General features: G+C 33.8%; 1 protein-coding gene across 1 annotated transcript in view; it reads right to left on the bottom strand.

Moving 5' to 3' along the window:
- Window positions 1-22,266, bottom strand: part of LOC111140884 (LDL receptor related protein 1B) — a 1,957,146-nt gene that overhangs the window by 789,247 nt on the left and 1,145,633 nt on the right. Inside the window, exon 12 of the mRNA XM_022493131.1 lies at window positions 5,560-5,740. Coding sequence (XP_022348839.1) covers window positions 5,560-5,740 — 181 coding nt within the window. The remainder of the gene's footprint in view (window positions 1-5,559; window positions 5,741-22,266) is intronic.

Raw genomic sequence — 22,266 nt, 5'->3', positions numbered from 1 at the left:
ACTTTGGGAAAAATCAGTTTCCCTGACTAAAAAATCCTACTGTGATCTAATCAGAAAGATTTGGAACAACTGAGGATGTAATGCACCATTCACTATTTTATACCAGTTAAGCTTTTTAAAAATTCCCTTAACAGTTTAAAATTATGTTGCTATGTCTTTTTAGACCTAAGGAAATATATTGAGATTGGTGAACTTTATTAAGTAAAAATACATTCTAATCCTAGAAATAAACATGAAAATATGTTTATCTTGCATCCAGGATGTACTTCAAGTGGTCTTATGATTGGAACAAATTAGGAGCAAACAGGACAGTCATTCCATTTGCTCTAATCCTATGTTTATTGGATATAACTAGTTGACTTCTACTATATAAATCAACTATGTAAAAGAGAAATATACAACTTTTATCTTTATTAATACTGCATGAAATATTAAATATGGTTAGTCAATGCAGTTTTATTGTTGTTGCTAATTTACAACTTGTTAAAATTGCAATTATCTTCCCCTGTAGGTTTCGTCTCTCTTTTTTTTTTCCTTTGATTCTCCAACCCAAATTGCATATACACGCAGACACATACATGAGGGGTAATTCTGGTGAATTTAAGCATAATTTATATTGCTTTGGTATTTAGAAACCATTGATCTGATCCATTATCTAAGATTATTTTTATTCAAACAGAATATAAGAAAAAATTTAAACAAGGGTGCTAATCTAACCAAGGCTAGGTATGTGATCATCATCTATCAACTTCATTATGTGATGAAAAGTTATATTGTGTAAGCCTTATAATCAGTATGAAATGTGGTGATTCCTAAACATAGAAAATAGGAAATATAACCTATAAAGTAAGCAGAAACTAATATAAATCTTTTTATATGTGGAACTCAGGTATTCATTAAATAAATATTAGGTTAAGTAAGCCTTCTGCTAATATGGAAAGAAAAACTGCTCCTCTATTTTTCAAGTCCTGTTCAAATACAATTATTTGATGAAGTCTATTTCTACCCTTTCTGTGAAAATAAGGTCTTTCCTTTGTTTCTTAGTGACATTTCTTTTTAGTTTTTAAAATAATGTTTATTGCATTTATGCCTTATGTGATATTTAATGGTGTTACATGTCTGATGGTTTTGATTAAAAATTAAAATAATTAATGGCAGGGATTATTCCTTATTTGTATTTATACCCTATAACACTAAGGTTGCATTTGTTGATATTGATCATATCCCCAATTAAATTATATTATATTATATTATGTGGTCGCCTAGACATATTTAAATCATTAAGCACTTCTTGCCATGGAAAAAGACATAAACTTTACTGTTAAAAAAAAATCAATTTAGTGCTACCATAATAGCTACCTTTAACTAGAGGGTATGGCACTATTAATTGAGATAGGGATACCAGAGATCATGTTTGAGGGGAAATATGCCCTTAGCTTTGGACGTACTTACTAAAGGTAATGTTTTGAGAAGTCAGAACTGGAGACGCAGGTTTCTAAGTTACCGATATAAATTGTGAAGTGTGAAATTACTGGAGAGGTGGGAATTCATCTGTAGCTATCAGTTTGAGAAACAGTGCCATCATGACCAATTCTTCCTCCAGCTTTATCCCCATTTCTACAACTGTTGAGGCCTGACAATTCCATTCTTTCAGTGTCTCTTTACCCAATCCCCACTTTGCTATTTCTATTATAAATGCTGTACTCTGTATCCCGTTTCAAAGGGAACTTCTAATAGGTTGTTCCCATACAACCATCATATTTCTATTACTTGTCTTCCTAAATCATGAATTGAAAAATGTGACTTTTATTCTCAAATGACCTTCCAATTACTCTGCTGTCAGAAGAAAAAAAAAATCCCATCTTTTAACCCCAACATTGAAGATTTCTGCATATTTCTAGTTTCATCTCCTACTATGTTCCTTCACATGCCCTCTCCCCTAACCTGAGTGAACTCATCTCATCTCAAAACTGCCATTAACATCCCTGCCTCTAAATACATACTGAAAATGTCCTGTCAGAGTACAGTGACTAACCTTATGACTGCACATCCTAAGCCCCTAAGACCAAATCTACTCATGGGAAATCCTATTCATTCTCTGAAGCTCAATTCTGAATTGAAAACCTCAATGATTTTTTGAAGAGCATTATTTCATTCTACTTTATTTTGTAGGTGATTTTTGTGTGCACATGTGTGTACACCAAGCACACCAGGTTATAAACTCCTTGAGGGCAATTACTGTCTTACTGATTTCTATTGCTCTATATGGTAGTTAATCAAATATATTTTAATGAAGAAATAAATGAACAAATTCTTTACTGATTCTGTCATTGTTTATGAAACTTTGGATAAAGCTTAGCTCTGAAATGAGTAATTTTTTTAATTGGCTATTATAGTAGGAAAACCCTGTAATTCTTTCCTCTTGTGTACAGTTATAAATAGGTATTATCATAGGAAAAAATGTAAATAAATCAAGTTTCTCATTTTTAATGATCTGTGAAGTCATATTGTGCCTATTTTAAGTGGACTTTCCAAGGTAAAGTTTTGTCTTCTTTTTTAAAAATTATATTATGGTCAAACAATTATTTGGACAATTAAATTCACACAATTCTACTGTTATTTTCCAATCCATTCTCCATAGAACAGTCAGATTAGATTTTTTTAAATATATATTTAATTCTCACTTCCCTATTCCACACTTGCACTGAAGACAAAGTACAAAGCTCTCATCCAGGCAGACAAGATCCTGCTTTCTTTCCAAACACATCTTTATCGCTTCTTCCCTTGCTATCAATAGTTCAGCTCCGCTGTCCTCATCTCAATTCCTCTGATAGTCAAGCTTTTACCCAACTTAAGATCTTCAAATGTACCATTTTCTTGATCTGAAATACTCTTTTCCTCACTGTCCATTGATGATTCATTTCCTATAGATACTGAAGTCTTGATTTAAAATATGCCTCCTTATAGAGGCCTTTCTGCAAACCTACTGAAATCGCTCTACCTGTTAGTCTCCATTATGTCATCCTGTTTGTTCTCTTCCTGCATTCTGGTCTGTAGAAATTACATTAGATGCTTATATGGTACTTATTTCTTGCTCTATTTGCCTATCCCCCACCTTGCAGATAGCAGAAGATGCTTCACAAGGTTTAAGGCTATGCCTGTTAACTATATACCTAGAGCAAAATTCTGGGAATAGTATATTGCTAGGGGGGGAAAATGTATATATATGCAAATATATATGCATTATATACATACATACACACATATGTGTTTTTCAGGTTGATGCACAATAGAAAATAGGAGATGTCTAATGCAAAAGGTATAAGAGTCATTCTTTGTAACACCAGAGGCAAATATAGGGTCAGCTAGCAGATATTACAGAGATGCAGATATTGCCTTAATAAAAAGAAAAAAAAAAAGTCAACTGGAATTGCCCCCAAATACTATAAACTATGTAGATGTTATAGGTTTTCAAATCCAAGTTGGATGTCTGCCTATTAGGAAACTGTTGAAGGGGATTCTTGAATTTGAATAGAAAGATGGGACTAGTGGCCTCTAAATTCCTTTCTAAATCACATGATTCTATGACCTCCATATTTGCGTTATCTGTGTGAGCACCACAAATACTCTTTAACTCTATAACAAAATATTTCTCTAACAGAATACTGAGTAGGAAGATGCTGTTTTTTTTTTAATTTAATTTTTTTTTATTTTCAGCATAACAGTATTCCTTGTTTTTGCACCACATCCAGTGCTCCATGCAATCCGTGCCCTCTCTAATACCCACCACCTGGTTCCCCAACCTCCCACCCCCGGCCCCTTCAAACCTCTCAGATTGTTTTTCAGAGTCCATAGTCTCTCATGGTTCACCTCCCCTTCCAATTTCCCCCAACTCCCTTCTCCTCTCTAACTCTCCTTGTCCTCCATGCTATTTGTTATGCTCCACAAATAAGTGAAACCATATGATAGTTGACTCTCTCTGCTTGACTTATTTCACTCAGCATAATCTCTTCCAGTCCTATCCATGTTGCTACAAAAGTTGGGTATTCATCCTTTCTGATGGAGGCATAATACTCCATAGTGTATATGGACCACATCTTCCTTATCCATTCGTCCGTTGAAGGGCATCTTGGTTCTTTCCACAGTTTGGCGACCGTGGCCATTGCTGCTATAAACATTGGGGTACAAATGGCCCTTCTTTTCATTACATCTGTATCTTTGGGGTAAATACCCAGTAGTGCAATTGCAGGGTCATAGGGAAGATGCTGTTTTAAGATATCTTGCTTCAAGTAGATTTAGACAGTATGTAATAAATAGTTTCTCTTAAAATTAAGATTGCCTTGATTTAAAGGTCAAATAGATGAGTTGGCTTAAAAGTTCAGGAATAGGACAGATAATTATAGAATCCACACATAAAATCACTGGAATTACTTTATAATTATGTCTTATAAAAACACATACAGTGGTATAATCCACTGCTTAAATGTCAGCCTAGGAAGAAGTACCTTAATTGTATTTGTTTGGAGCTATTCTCAACACAAACAATTCTAGGAACTACAATCTGGTGATCTCAGTTTATTAGGGAGCCACAGTTTTCCTCTGCAATTGAGTATTTTTCTATGTGTGTAGTAAGGAATACAGAATATTTGTTTTATTATGCTATTTTGAAACAGTGTGATGAAGAGATGAGAGGGATAAACATCACATATAACAATTGTACACTTAGAATATGTAATTAATTCATTTACTTCTGACATTCTGTTAGGAATGTTCACATTCTTCAATATTTCTAGATATATGGTATTATTTGTATTCAGGTAATATCTCTGAATAAAAATCAAAGGAAAATATATTCCTGAGAATTTCACAAACTATTCCATCCTAAAACAAGTAGCACATAGTACAGAATGATTTCGCTATAAGAAAACTGTGGTTATGTCTAGAATTATGTGATTACTAACCTTGACTAGTAAAAAGTAGTGGAATATAGTGACTCTGAGTAAATTCTTGGAGACAGACTGATGGTTTAAATATCTACTTGGTCACTTAATAATTTAATGGTCTTTTGTAAATCAGTTATCAACTTATTCTTTGTAAGGCAAAGATGAGAATAGCAACTAGTTCAAAAGATTATTGTAAGGATTACAGGAGATAGTGAGCCCATTTAACAAAATGCCTGCCCCACAGTAAATGTACCAAAAAAAAAAAAAAAAACCCTTTTCTATTTTCCGAATACATTAAATTTTAATACCCTTTAAAAATTAAATTGATTGATTCTCTCAATTGATTATTTATCTTGGTGTCAGACAGTCTAAAATGGAGAATTATGGTCCTTGTCTGAGTAAATCAAGTAAATATATCCTTTACACAAATAATCCATTTATTTCAGTTAAATGTATTTTGACACATTTATTAAGCACATTTTCTACAAGAGAAAATCATTAAATGAGTAACTTTTCCAATTCAGGTCATTCGTGTGTGAATTTAAATCAAACCTGTTACTACTAAATATATTAAAACAATATTTTCCTCATATCAAACTGATCAACTATCACATACCCATTAACAGGATCCACCACAATCCCTCTGGGATGGGACATTTCTCCTTCTAAAAGAGTCTTCTTACTCTGAGAAGCTTTTTCCAGCCTGGCCACATTAATGGTCTTCCTATGGCCATCGTTTGTCCAGTAAAGGTTATTTCCAATCCAGTCCACAGCAATGCCTTCCACGTTATCCAGATCTGTAAAAAGAAAAAAAAAAAAAAAAACAACAAGAAAACAACACATTTTACAATAGTGCCCACTGTTATGTTCTAGTTAAAATGTTTAATTCAAAAAGGGATGAATTCTGATTCATAGATTCTTTAAAGTGTGATTTTGGAAAGTGTCATTCCATGGCATATTTTTTTGTTTTATTTTGAATGCCATTTTATGAATGACAGGCCCTATCTCGACACATTTTAAATGAAACAGTGATTGGCAGGAAAACAGGAAAATATAAGGGATGACACAGCAAAGGGAGAAAGTTCTCAGAACATAAATAGAGTGATACAGACTATTTAGAAAAAAAAAAAATCGGGTAGTATGAACAAGTACTATGCTCAAAAGTAAGCATTTAGAAATTTACAATATGTAATCTGAGTAATCAAAATAATAGGAATGCTCTCTTGCTAAGAGATGAACAGGTCCAGCAGAAGCACACCTTTGAAAGCCCTGAACAGGTTTTCATTATGGAACTGCATGAACAGTGAATCCCAAAGAAACACTGAAATCATTCTCTATATTCTATTATTTTATTCTACTAAATTTATTTATTCTATCTCTACTCAGAGATACTCTATATTCTATTATTCTAAATAAAATCTTATTTTTAAAAGGATCTATTCAGACCTCTGTAAAATACAGGCAGTAGTAATTCAAAGGAATGTTATAAATATATAACCTTATAGGAGTTCAACTAATTCAAACCCTCCACAGAAAGGAAAATGCCAACACTTTAAAGTGAAGGGTTATCATTTATTATCACACAAGAAGTGGTAGAATTGGAACAAAAATCCAAGTCAGATGATCCCCAGTACAGAGATCTTTAAAACTGTAATATTCCTGGGTTGAGACCTACCCTCACTTTTCGCCATTTGATGAACAACCTTCCAAACTGTCCACAGCATCATAAAGGTATTTCCATTTCTCTATTGCTTAAGAAATTACTGTGAACTCCTTCTCTTCTTTCAAAACCAAGGAAGCCTTTGTCTCTTTCCTTCCCAGGGATGAGGTAGAGAATGGGAGCTTACTGGACAAAGCTGATTGACATGCTACGGGCATATCTCCCTGACACTCCCTCACATGCACAGGTAATAAATATTTACTATTATTCTATTTTTTAATCATGACCTTCCTGGCCTTGGAGAAAAATAAAATTTCTTTGATGACCCTTTCTGAGTCATCAGCATGTGCCCTGACTCAGGATAGCTAATACAATGTGCGATTTGATCTGACTGAAAATCCCATTATAGTGAATCAGATATGTTCTCAATTTCACTAAGCTATCTGCTTCATTACCATCCGGTATGAGTCATTTTCACAGGTTAATTGTGTCTATGCTTAGAAAAAAAGTTTAATTTTGTCTTTACTTTATTGACACTTAATTTTACTGAGCACTTTCCTGCTCTGACATAATGGAAAAATAATAGCTGTTTATTCTTTTTCCTTTATATTTATTAATAGTCTGTGGCTGATTTTTATCTTGTTAGTCAGTTTTCAAAAATTGTATTACATTTGAAATCTACTCCAGCATGAATACTTCCATCTTCAACAGACCTCTTATTTTTATAACTTTCCCTTTTAAAATCTAACTTGACTCTTCTTATTTGCAATACTATGTGGATTGAAATTTTGCTTCTGACACTTGGGTAAGCAACTCAGTCATTTTGATCTTTAATTTCTCCACTCGTTAAGTGAAGTTGATCACAGCACCTACACCACAGGGTGATAACAAGGGGTAACTTAGCTACTGTATGGAAAGCACTTAGCATACTGCTAGCAATACTGTTAATTCTCAAAATATGTTAGCTTTTAATAATCTATCAGGATTAAAAAAATCCTACATATGCCCTGGCTCTTTTATTTATGAGTGTTACTTGATAGAAATATTCCTCATATTTTTCTCTCTGAAAATGATTTTATAATAAAATTTCCTTGAATTTTGACCAGTGGCCAACTTTACCTAGAAATAGTATATGTAGAGTGAGTAAGAGTGAAATGGAATTGAATTCCAAAATCGGGAGGATTCTGTCCCTAATTATATTGTTTGTTTTTTCTTTGGAAAATGAAATGCTTGAACGGCATAAAGGAGTGACTAGGATCACTAGTTCTGAAATTACAAGGCCTAGCCTCTGCCACTCACCATATCTCTGAGTGAATTACTTAACCTTTCTTTCTTCAATTTCCTAATCTTTAAAATGGGTGTGATGATAGTGATTAACTCACAGGATTGTTTTAGGATTAAAGGAATGAATATACGTAAAATACTTAAAATAATGGTTGGCATATGGTAAATGTTACATAAATATTATTAGTATTATTATCACTAATATCATTACCATTATAATTTTCCCTTTTGCAACCTCTATAGTCTATTAAGATAGCAATGAAACAATTAGCTTAGTGGTTCTTTTTAAAGATTTATTTATTTGAGAGAGAGAAAGAGAGCACACATAGGGGGTGGGCAGAGGGCAAAGAAGACAGAGAATCTCAAGTAGACTCCTGCTTAACACTGAGCCCCAAGCGGAGGCCAGTCTCACAACCCTGAGATTATGACCTGAGCCAAAATCAAGACTTAAGACACTTAACTGACTGAGCCACCCAGACACCCCTAGCCTAGTATTTTTTAGCTCTATGTGTGTGTGTGTGTGTGTGTGTGTGTGTTTTGTTTATTTGTTTTCCACTGTGGGAAGAATAAGCTTGAATACAATTCAAAAATAAAGAAACTCATAAAATAGTCTATGTGCAAATTGGGAATCTTTCTAGGCTATCTTTAACAAGGTATGGAGGGATTTCTTCTCTGGTAGGACAAAGACTGAATAATTAGAGAATCCCTTTTCAACAACTATACATTGGTAAGAAAAGTCTTTTGACTTTGTACCATATGGTACCTGCCTTTAATGAGCCTATGATTGATGGAACACTAAGACATAGAACATTGGTATTATGCACATTTGATTTTTTCTAATTGAAGAAAGTTTGGTTGGAGCCTGTGTGCGGTAGACTATTAGGGACTCTATGACCAAATCCTTCAACCAGGTGGTCAGGACATATGAAAATTGATGTCACTCAAATTTCAAACAAGCACAGATGATTACAGAGGTATGGATTCCCAGCTTGAGAAAACACATGACTTCAAATAGAGGAAAGGTATTTGATAAAGTTGGTAAAACTTGCTAGAGTAGTTTGCTTTGATATCTTTGAGTAGAGTTCAAGTATTTTACATTCCAAAATCAACATTCACTACTATATTATTAGTAGTAGTATATAACTAATAGCAAACAAAGATTATAAATGTGTTTTTTTTTAATCTGGCAAAATTGCCCTTAAGTTTAACATATTATACTCATTTTCATTTATCAGTAGGGAAGGACTCTTAACATGTTTGTACTCCTTCAAACAAAAGAAAGAAAAGAGAAAGAAAAAAATTGCAGTAGATAATGTTTTCTTGTAATTTTTAAAAAGATTTTATTTATTTATTTAACAGAGAGGGAGAGATCTCAAGTGGGTAGAGAGGCATGCAGAGAGAGAGGAGGAAGCCAGCTCCACACTGAGTGGGGAGCCCAATGCAGGGCTCGATCCCAGGACCCTGAGATCATGACCTGAGTCAAAGGCAGAGGCTTAAACCACTGAGCCACCCAGGTGCCCTTCTTGTAATTTTTTAATTAATATATTTACATGTTCCATTCTAAGACAGAATAGAGACATTTATCTATATACTTCAGATTAAAAACAGACTTTTATTTTAAATTTTTTTTTCAGTGTTCAAAAAAAACAAAACAAACAAAAAAAAACAAACAGACTTTTTAATGAACTCTGTTGAAAGTTTAACATTAACATATTGTTTTGGCTCAAATTATCAAACTTTTCATTATTTTTCCTTTGTAAATTCTATTCTGGTATTTTAAGAATAACTTTTATAAATGGGCATAGTAAATGAGTAGTATGCTAAAATACACATACACGTATATCATCAAAAGCTAGATTTTTCCAGAGTGGTTGCACCAGCTTGCATTCCCACCAACAGTGCAGGAGGATGAAAACAGCATGGAGGTCCTCAAAATGTTGAAAATAGAGCTACCCTATGACCCAGCAATTGCACTACTGGGTATTTACCCTAAAGATACAAACGTAGTGATCCGAAGGGGCACGTGCACCCAAATGTTTATAGCAGCAATGTCCACAATAGCCAAACTATGGAAAGAACCTAGATGTCCATCAACAGATGAATGGATAAAGAAGATGTGGTCTATATACACAATGGAATACTATGCAGCCATCAAAAGAAATGAAATCTTGCCATTTGCGACGACGTGGATGGAACTAGAGGGTATCATGCTTAGCGAAATAAGTCAATCGGAGAAAGACAACTATCATATGATCTCCCTGATATGAGGAAGTGGAGATGCAACATGGGGGGTTAAAGGGGTAGGAGAAGAATAAATGAAACAAGATGGGATTGGGAGGGAGACAAACCATAAATGACTCTCATCTCACAAAACAAACTGAGGGTTGCTGGGGGAGGGGGGTTGGGAGAAGAGGGGTGGGGTTATGGACATTGGGGAGGGCATGTGCTATGGTGAGTGCTGTGAAGTGTGTAAACCTGGCGATTCACAAACCTGTACCCCTGGGGATAAAAATATACTACATGTTTATAAAAAAAAAAAAAAAAGAAAAAAGAAAAAAAGCTAGATTTTTCACTTAAGTGAAAAATTCTTTAAGATAGCAATTTGTTATAAGTGATATTTACCAATTGGGAAAGGAGGATGAATAAGAGATAATAGAATTTATGTAAATTAAAGAGAATAATTATGTGGATTTAAAATAAATAAGTAATTAGAAAAGCTATTTAAATTAATTTAATATCTAGGACCAGATAAAATAAGCATTTTAAAAAGAGTAGAGAAAGATATACTTCCAAAACATCATTACAGGTCTGATTTGTATTATACATTTTATGAAACAGAAGATTAAAGTTTTAAATATTTAAAATGAAATAATTTACTTTTAAAAATGGGTCCAATTTTTTTTTTTTTTTTTTTTTTTTTTTTTTTTTAGCAAAGGATGTGAGTAGTGGCTTTAGTTTTATTAAGGTGCATAGACTGGATCTCCAGAGTAATCCATAAGTCTTGATCCTTTACAAGAGAATCTGATTAACATAATGAGGAATTAATTGGAAATTATACATGACAATTGGCATTATAAAAACACAAGGCCTATATTTTTCCAAGTATCCTTAAGGATTTTCTATCCCTAATATGAACATTGTTTTCTTTGAAGTTAGAATGAAGTATTACAAGAGAGTTTCCAGGAGTGCAGAGGATGATCACATGCCTTCAATAGCTGGAGGGGCAATATGCCATGCGGACATCTTGGGGCCTGAGATGCTTTACCTTGCTGCAAAGTAAGCACTTGGACAATTTAGAATCAGGACTTGGACAATTCTCCTGCCTCATATTCATGTAGTTCAATTAATCCAAATCCTCTTTGTGTATTTCAATGTGGCCTGAGGCATCACAGCTTACATGTGTCTGACAGGAGTGAATGAAGTTGATTTAATTAACAGTGTGGCAGTTAAGTTTGCCTGCTGAATTTCCTATCTCCTGAGGTTATAGGAATCTTTGGCCAGTCTGAAGTCTTCTGTCTTATCTGTCCCCCATGGCCAACTGAGACTGATGTTCTCATCCTCATTTTCATTCCAGGTCCTTTCTCAGATCAATTAATAGGTCCAAGAGGGTAAATACACTAGCTATTCTTAACAAGAACAAAATACTTTGCTATTGTATTCAAAGAGGTGTGTGACATGCAGATAGGATTTTATTTTCAGATGAATGGAATATATTAAAACATAGTAGCTTCCTTTTATCTTCAAAATCGTATTATCAGTTTCAATTTGGGACTAGGGTGGTACAGATTGTCTATCACATTCACATATTTCTTCTTTGATGGAGTGATGAGCACAGGTAAGAATAAAGTCAGTATCACAGTAAGCATTATAGTTACCAATAAAGTAATCTAAATTCATAATGAAATGGAAGGTTTCAGGGATTAGAATTGAGTTTTTATCCTACTTTCAAGCTAACAACTTAGCCCGTTACTGTTTCATGGATGATAGTGGAAGACACAAGACTTTTAGGTCAAATATAAAGGACTTTATGACTCATGGCATAGCAAGCAGGATGGTCATCAGCAGAATGATAGCATAGGACTTTATAAAGTCCCCTGGGGATGACTGGGTCAAGATGTTATAGATATATTCACAATCAGTAAGTTGTATTACAAAAAATAATTATGAAGTTAGGAAACCCAAAGCTTTTTATAAAGGGCAATAAATAAGGCTTCCCTTTACCACTCTAAGTGTAAACTATCTCTTCTCCCAAGGCTCTTTTCTATACAAACATCTTTGAAAGAATATTTCATACTAAAAGGCAATAATTGTCTCACTCTAAGACATGCAGAAATGTGAGCAATTCATATAGTTCATAGAGTGAACTATCTCCCAAGAAAAGTCATAGAAGTCATAAGTTGGTAGTCTTTAATAAATGTAGGCAGATGAGCAAACAAATTAGTGTGCAAATGTGACTACAAGTAATAATCATTTTTGGGTTCCAGGCTATTGCTCTTATGAAAATTATTTATTGATTTATACTACCACATCTTGAAGCATTTTGCTCAGCTAACCATGTGAGATAGTTAATTCTATGAGTTAATTTGGCTAGGCCAAGGTTTACAGAGATCTGGTTAAATATAAGTCTGGATATTGATGTGAAAGTATTTTTTTAGGTGATATTAACATTTGAATCCATACACTTGGAGTAAACCAGATTGCCCTCCATAATGTCAGTGAGTCCCAACCAGTCAGATGAAAACTTTAAGATAAAAGAGACTAAAGTCCCCTGAGGAAGAGGGAATTGAGTTTCTAAACTGTCTTCAGACTTGAGGTACAAAATCAACTTTTCTGGGTCTACAACCCGTCAGACTACCCTATAGATTTTTAACTTACCATCTTCCACAATTATTATGCAAGCCAATTCGTTCAATTTTTTCTCTCTCTCTCTCTCTCTCTCTCTCTCTTTCTCTCAGGGAAAATAGGACAGCTACATGCAAAATAATTAAGCTGAACCATTTTCTTATATCTTACAAAAAAATAAATTTAAGATGGCTTGAAGACCTAAATGTGAGACTGGAAACCATAAAACTCCTAAGAGAAAACAAAGTCGGTAATTTCTTTGACACTAGCCTTAGCAATATTTTTCTAGATTTGTTTCCTCAGGCAAAAGAATCAAAAGCAAAATGAAACTACCGGGACTACCCCAAAATAAAAAGATTTTACATAGCAAAGAAAACAATCAACATAATAAAACAGCAACTTAATAAATAAGAGAAGACATTCACAAATGATATATCTGAAAAGGGGTTTGTATTCAAAATATGAAAAGAACTTTTACAATTCAACACCAAAGAAACCCCAAATAATTGGATTAAAAAATGTTTGGGGACCTGAATAGGCATTTTTCCCAAGAAGAAATATAGATAGCTAGCAGACACATGAAAAGATGCTCAATCTCACTAAGCACCAGAGAAATACAAATCAAAACCGCAATAAAATATCTCCTCATACCTGTCAAAATGTCTGGAATCAAAAAGATAAGAAATATCAAGTGTTGGAGAGAATGTGAAAAAAAGGGAACCCTCAGGTACTGTTAGTAGGAATGCAAACTGGTGCCACCACTACAAAAAACAATATGGAAGGGCACCTGGGTGGATCTGTTGTTTGAGTGTCTGACTCGATTTCTGCACAGGTCATGATCCCAAGGTAGTGAGAGATTGAGCCCTGCCTTGGGCTCTGCTCTCAAAAGGGAGTCTGCTTGAGATTCTCTCTCTCTCCCTCTGCCTCTCACCTTGCTCACACTCTCTTGCTCCCTCTCTCAAATAAATAAGTAAATCTTTAAAAGAATAGTATGAAGGTTTCTCAAAAAATTAAAAATAGAATTACAACATGATGCAGTAATTCTACTTTGGTATCTATCCAAAGAAGACAAAAATACTAATTCAAAAGATATATGCACCCCTTTGTTTATTGCAGCATTATTTATAATAGCAAAGATATGGGAGCAACTCAAGTGTTTATCACTAGATGAATGGATAAAAAAAGATGAAATGCACGCGCACACACACACACACACACACACACACGGATATTAGTCATAGAGAAGAATGTGATCTTACCATTGCAATATGAATGGACCTAGAGGATATTATACTAAGTGATATAAGTCAGAAAAACCAGATATCACATGATTTCACTTTTATGTGAAATCTAAAAAAACCACAAACAAAAGAACAAAGAAGGAAGCAAACAAAAGCAGAAATAGACCCATAAATACAGAGAACAAACTGATGGTTGCCAAAGGGAAGGTGGGTAGGGGATGGGCAAAATCGGTGAGGGGCAGTGAGAGATACAAGATTCCAGTTATGGAATGAATAAGTTACAGGGATGAAAGGTACAAAATAGGGAATACAGTCAATGACGATGTAATGGAGTTGTATGTTGACAGATGATAGCTCTACTTGTGGTGGACATAGGGTAATATATAGAGTTCCCCAATCACTATGTTGTACACCTGAAATTAATGTAACACTGTGCATTAACTATACTCCAATAAAAGAAAATGAAACAAACAAGCAAAGAACTAACCAATCCAGGGCCATACTTCCTCTGTCTGATCTGCCACCCAGGAGGCAATATTCCTCTGCTTTAAAGTCATCCCCAGGCCAGATACCAGGCAACTATTACCCCTGTCATTTAAAACCCAATGGAATTATTCAACTAGCCAATTCTAAAGTATTTATCCTACCCTGTTTTACCTTTCTTCCAGAATGCCAAAAAGGACTCTTAGTTAATGCTTTCCCTCACTCCTGTCTTTGAACTCCTGACCACCACTCTGTTGTGTTTCCTACGTGACCTTGTCTGTTGCGCTGCGCTTTCTATCTCTCAGACCTGTGAGTATCATCAGCTTTGTTTTCCTGAGCCTCTCCTCTATCTCCTATTGTGGCTGCACCTGACTAACCATCTCATGAAAGAATATAAAATATGCATCCTCATTGTGAATGGGGGGAGAGAAAGTAATTTCCATTAATGCCCTTTTACCAACCAATTCTGCCTCCTTACCAAAAGAGAACAGAGCAAAAATTGCTTTAACTTCTGAACACAAAATAATACAGCTATTCTTGAATATTCCTTTTATTCCCATGAAGTAAGTTATAATGTAGAAAAATAAAACATTTTAGAACTTATTGCATTAACACTAAATTACTCAATGTCTTTCATAGTAGATGAAAAGGCAACTCCATTAGAAGTTTCTTGAGCAATTTAATTTTATAGAAAGTGACTTTTTTATTAGTTGTGTTTTCTAATATGCTTCATAGTTTTGTATTTGGTCATTTAAACATTCAAACAGTTGTACCACTTCAATTGATAATTTTCACAGAATTTAAAAGAAAACGCTTTTCTTAGGCAACATGCTTTAGGGAAAGATACGGATCATTAAATTCCAAGTAAAGCCAGAGGCCTTAAGTCTTCATTATACTTATAATTACCAAGATTAAAAAAAAAAAAATGTGTGACATCCCCCTGGAACTTACCTTATAATCCTAACTTAAACCAAAATATACTAGTTTCAGACCCACATTAATACCCAAAGGAAAAAGAGTATAGGCAAAACACATATGGGACTAATAGGTAAAAGAGAAAAAGGAAGTCCTTAAAATTTCACCTTGCAAAAATCCTTCTATAAATATCTAAGTAAACACACATGTCAATAACCCTCACTGGCCCACAGGTAGCCTTACAAAACTGGAGCAGTGAGTCAGGGAAAATTGTAATAATAAAACTAGGCAGGAACCTAATTATAAAGTCAGTATTTTAAAGTTAAAAGGAAGCTAAAGAATCATATAGTTCAATATGTACATTGTATAAATAATGAGACAAAGCCCCAGAAAAGTAAACTGATTCACAAAGACCCCATTTAGTTAACAGTCAATACAGCTACTTTATGTTAAAGTTTGATCCCCAGAATTGTTAAAGGAAAAATTAAAAATCGAAGCAAGAGTCAAAGAAAGTTAATATCAGCAATGATTTGTTAGGGGGAAAGAAAAAGTAAGACGTAAAAGGGGAGTGGAGATAGAGTAAGGTCACTGATGGGAAGGATGCTTTATCAAATTCCCAGTAAAAATCATTATTCTCAATAAAATATAGCTTTATTTTTCTTACCAAAATATATTTGATGGTTCACAATGTAGAGAATCAACAAATGCATATATCAAGGGAAGTCAAATACTAAAATAAAAGGAAAAACTGAGGTGCTTTTATGGGGTACATAAGACTGAGATGTAAATATTAAATTCATATAGAAAAGCTGGTAGAATTTGATTAAGATCTTTAGTTAACAGTATTGCTAGGGAATTACTTTTCTGGTTTTGGTAACTGGTATTGTTACATAAGATGTTACTACCAGGGGAAAGTGTGAGGAATATATAGAAGCTGTACTATATGGCAATTTTCTACCAAATGAAATAAAAGTAGTTCATTAATTACTCTTTAAATTATTTTTATAATGTAACAAAATGAAAAAAATGAGCGGTTTTAGAAATGCATTAGTCTTGATATACAGCAGATGTCAAGAGCCAGATGTAGCATAATCTGTAGAAAAAGTAAGATAGTTAAAGTTGATATTAATGCTGTTTTGTGACAATTTTGGTATAGCAAACTAAGTGAATCCTTACAATTCCACAACAAAACCATAAAGGAAATTTGTGCAGAACAATTTACGTACATAAGCATATAGTGAGAAACCATTCAAGGTAGGTATGCAACTATGCAAATAATAATAATAATAATAAAGTTGTGCAGGAAAATGAGATGTTGATGTAGAGAGCCCAAGAAAATATGGTAAGATAAAGATGTCTCATGTGTATTCATTAAAAATCATAATTAATTTTTTCCATTAAAAATGTTGCCAAAGTTCAAATGAAGCATGAGAATATGTACAATTTTACAAGATTCCTAAAGAATCATCAGGGAAGTTCATTATACCACCAATTTTAGTAAATACCTGAATAATTTCAGATAATAGTGATGAAAAAAATAATGATCAATCTTTTAGTTCCTCATTAGAACAAAAAAAGAATCATACTTCAATCATTCTTAGTTCTATTTAATCATTTGGTTACTATTTTAAAAGTAATGACAGTCAAAGTAAAGAACCTATTCAGTGAATGGTTTTTTGAATAGCTACCATACATCCAGGCACTGTTCTAGACCCTAAGGATCTGTCAATGAGTGAAACTAAACCCTCTGACATCTTGAAGCTTACATTCTTGTATCAAGACAACACAGTAGCAAAAGACATATAGAATAAGTACTAATGAGTAGAAGTAACCATAGAAAAGGGATAAAGGAATCCCTTTGGGCCAGAAGAATTACAGATACACGGTTTTAGATGCCAGGAAGGGCTAATTGAGGAGGTAGCCTATAAGCAGAGACATCTCATGGGTAAAGGAGAGATGCATGGGCACATCTAATGAATCAGCGTTCCAAACATAAGAAACCACATGCATAAATACCCTGAGGTGGGACCACACCCAGACATTCAAGAGATGACAAATATTAGAAAGAAATCATAGGGATATTATGAGTTATGTAGCAGAAAAACAAATGAACAGTATATTTTTTCTCTGAATTTAAAAGTCCTTATGCAGAAGATTCTTGAGGTGGTTCTGTGTAAAAACCTCAAGAACAACAAAGATGAATGAGTCTTCAGTATGACTTGTGCTTATTTCCAGTGCCTTATTTGTGAGTATTGGGAGAAGCAGTAGCTGATGGACCTTCAGGGTCCCTGAACTTTCCTGCTGACGTGCTGAACTTTAAAGGTTATCTGTCTCCTGATACTGAACAATTTCTAAAGCTGGTCACATAGGTAACTAAATCAAGGAAAACACATGGTGATAATTGTGTAATTGTTTACTCCACAAGGAGGTACTTGCTGTTTGGCACAAAGTTGGCTCTTTGCTCTAAAGGTACTGATATCCAGGCCATGAGATTCTCAATTGTGACACAATTCCCTGTGTGTTAAGCATCTGTGTAGCCCATGACATCACTCTGTGAAACCAGGGACAGGGACCAGCGTCACCAGGCTTACACTCATGCTATTTGCTGTTCTGGGAGTGATAAACTATCTGAAGCCTTATATTCTTATCTTCTACTTTTGACGTCTATGCAACAGTGCCAGGGTGACTCCCTGCCATCATCCATGACATGGTTTCTCAACACTGGTACTATTGACATTTGGGACATAATTCTTTTTCACAGGAAACTCTCCTGTGCATTGCACAATGTTTAGCACACCAGCCTCTCTCTCTCCAGTTGTGACAACCAATAATGATTCCAGAATTTACCTGGTGTCCTGTGGAATACAAAATTACCCTGACTCTATAAGATTGAAATTCTACCCCTATTTTTATTTTTTAAAAAAGATTTTATTTATTTATTTATTGGAGAGAGAGAAAGCAGGGGATGGAGGGAGGCAGTGGGAGAAGCATACTCCCCACCCAGCAGGGAGCCAGACACAGGCCAATCCCAGGACCCCGAGTTCATGACCCAAGCAGGAGGCAGACGCTTAAACTAGCTGAGGTACCCGGGTTTCCAAAGTTCTACCTTTAAGGTAAGTGATATTCCTCAATTTTTTTAGTCTATTTTAATTTCTCTAAATGTGAATTTTCTTCTTATCACATAAAGAGTTCTTTGTAATTATTTTTGGCAACATTGAGTAAGAATACTTAATTAGGTATCTATACCTACTAGAGTATACCTATAATACTAGTTTGTAATAAATATAAACTACCATACTCTTCAAATATGCAGTCTCAGAGAGGATCAGATTTTATTGAAATTCCATATATTGAAAATACTTTAAAAAGAGAAATGTTAAATGTTTCATACTAATCATTGTGTCAAATATTTGGAAGTGTTTGTCTCAGAATTATATATGTTTCATGTATATCTCTAGATATATTTTTTTATCTTCAAAAAGGGTATTTTTTTTTTTTTTTTAGAGAGAGATCACAAGTAGACAGAGAGGCAGGCAGAGAGAGAGAGAGAGAGGGAAGCAGGCTCCCTGCTGAGCAGAGAGCCCGATGCGGGACTCGATCCCAGGACCCTGAGATCATGACCTGAGCCGAAGGCAGCAGCTTAACCCACTGAGCCACCCAGGCGCCCAAAAAGGGTATTTTTTTAACCTGAAATAATAGTAAGCTAAATTTTGCAATTTTAAATTCCTCTTTTGGGGACAAGTTATGCATACCTCAATGGCTAAAACAAGGTAACTGTGATTTGAAATGTGTACATTCTTCTTTGATATACAGTAAAGATTTATGAAAACTCATTGTATCAACAGAGATAAATGTGGTAATTCTGGTGCCAGGAACACACTGCTGTCCTTAGGAGGGAGATGTGCAGAAACCAAAGAAGAAAACAGATGTGTATTAACATATTTCATATAATTATCAGACTGTCTCCACACATTATATATGCTAATGTTGTTATAATATATTCATGCAAGTTATCTAAATATTGCACATTACACTAGATGACAGCTAATTTGTTTTATATCTGAAAAACTTAGAGCCAAAATGTGTATTTTGATGAGAACTTTGGTTCTTTCCAAAGAAAGTCTGTAAAATATTCTAATTGCATTAGAATAGTGAGGGAAAATAAAAGTTAATAGATATATAGAGAAAAGGGTTAGTAGTTGTTTAAGGAGGTTTCACGTAGTCATCAATCCTTTTTCTTTCTTTCTTTCTTTTTTTTTTTTTTTAACTTAAGACAGAGAGCAGCAGAGGGAGAAGGAGAAGCAGACTACCTGCTGAGCATGTGGGACTCTATCCCAAGGACCCTGAGATCACCACCCAAGCAGAAGACAGACACCCAACCCACTGAGCCACCCACATGCCCCTGCCCCTGGAAATAGTAGACATTTAAAGATCTGTCAGTGAAACACATTCAAAATAGTTTTTAAAATGATATTTTTCATGTCAAATGTAACGTTTAAAGTTTTATTTATTTCTTTGAGAGAGAAAAAGAGAGAGAGTTGGGATGGAAGGAAGAACAGAGGGAGAGGGACTGAGCATAGAGCCTGACACAGGGCTCGATCCTACAAATCTGAGATCATAACCTGAGCTAAAACCAAGAGTTGGATGCTTAACCAACGACTCACACAGGTGCCCCTATGACATTAACTTTTAAAACAATAAAATTGTTTTGCCAAAAAAAGGAAGAAATGAATGCATTTCATATTGTACGTATTCTAAAAGGATAGTCAGATGTGAGTAAAATACTTCATATGGCCCTCCTTAAAAATATCACTATAAGCAGTTTATTAATCTTTCTTAAAAACTGATGTACTAAAATAAAATCATCCTGCCTGCAAAAAATATTTTCAACTCTTTTTACTTTTCAGTTTGTTTTAGAGTTTGTTCATTAAGTATATAGCTCTACCTTATGCATTTTAACTGCTACTTAGTATCATTCATACCAAAAATGCATCATACATCTTTTGATGGACATTTATGCTATTTCCAGTTTTCTTTGTTATCACAAATAATATTACAAATTTAAACATGTGTACACATCAATTGGATATATAACCAATTATAGAATTGTTGGGCTGAGTATTATATATAATTTAATTTTCAGAGATATAAACAAATAATGCTTCAAAACCTTGTAACAATGTAAATTTTCCACAACAGTGTGGAAAATATATTATTTTCTTATTATCTAACCAAATTACCTATTGCAAATTTTAAAAAAAAATTTTATCTGATGAAGGTGGAAAAGCCCTATTTTATTTTGTTAATTTAGATTTTCATGATAGGCATAATGTAGAACATCTATCTATGTGCCTAATTTGGCAATTTGTATTCTATTGTGAATTACCTTGATAAATATTCTTCAATTTTTTTCTGATATTGTCTTTAGTCTGTAAAATAATCATTCTTTTCTGTTATATATGTTAAGACTTTTGCCTAGTTTATGTTCTCCTTGCTTATAATACCCCCATCATTAAGAAAAATGTATATCTATATAATTTATTTAATAGCCCCTGGGTTTTGTGTCTTAAGAAAAATATTCCATATTCCAATACTATAAAAAAAATTTCCTAAATTTAAATTTTTTGTTTTCTTTAAGCTTTATTTTTGTATGCTTTTGAGGTAGAACTCTAACTTTATTCTTTTTTTTTTTTTTCACTTAAATGAATAGACACATCCCAATCCATTCTTTATGTGTGCTTTTTAGGGGTATAATTAGTGCCGGAGGGATGGATTGAACTGAACCCACTACTTTTAATTCACTTAATTATTAAATTGCTTTAAAGACTGCCTTAAGGCCTTTTTAAAAATTTCTCTTTTAGTCTTTATTAAGACCATAGGGTTCCCATTTCACCTCTGATATCTGAAATTTATATTTGTGATGTTTTAGGCTATTGTTTCCTGCTTCCTGGTCAATATGGTCCAATCTGTACTCTAGCTAGAAAATTCTCATTATTTCTGATGACTCATGGTATACTTTTTTCAATTTCTCAATGCTGCTATCAATTTAATTTGTTAATATTTTTCATTTATTTTTATTAATATAGAGGGCAAAGTCCAGCTTAAATGTTTGCTTGATCTTATATTTAGTCCTTTGGTCCATTTGTAACCTGATAGATGCATTAAACTAGAATGCAGATTCTTTGAGAACAACAATCTTATAATTTTAGATGAACACCTTGCCTACTATCTGGCAGATCTTTTGTAACTAAACAATGTTTTATATAGATAAATAAATGGAAATCTTAACAATAAATAAGGATCAGATTTTCAGATAGGCTTTAATCATATCATCCTGTACCATCTCTTTAATAACAGATTTTTTTCTGATAGCATAAAGCACTGGGCTATTTTTCTTCATGCAAACTCCCATCACTGCATTTATTTATTTATTTGTTTGTTTGTTAAAAAAATGCAAAATGAGCTCATTGAAAGTAGAAAACACAAATCTTTTTGCATCAAGTGAATTTTTTTTTTAATGTGTAAACTGTGGATGTTTAAAAACATCACAAGAGATTCAATGTACTCAATATTTTTAAGAATTGTTTCTAATGCTAAGGGAAAGGGAGACAAAGCAGTTTTTAAAAATATCTCAACTTATCAAATTCCCATTTGCATCAATGAATTATAAACATGTAGCATTGGGCTTTGTTTAGGATGCAGAAAGCTGGAAAAGAATATTGAAACACATAACAATAAGAGAAAGTCCATAATCTATAAGATCATAACTTTTCTTGAGTCCAAATGAAAGCTGAGATCCCAAAGCAACAAACTGAAATATGAGCAACACTAGTCTTGGGGAAGAGTAAGAAACTCTTCTGCCACTGATCCAAAGCAAAGGTACACCGATGCTGAGGGA

The sequence above is a fragment of the Enhydra lutris genome, unplaced genomic scaffold, assembly GCF_002288905.1.
Source record: "Enhydra lutris kenyoni isolate GAN:26980312 unplaced genomic scaffold, ASM228890v2 scaffoldscaffold1, whole genome shotgun sequence".
NCBI lineage: Eukaryota > Metazoa > Chordata > Mammalia > Carnivora > Mustelidae > Enhydra > Enhydra lutris.
Note: the sequence above shows the minus strand (reverse complement) of the source record. Positions and strands in the feature narration are given on the sequence as shown.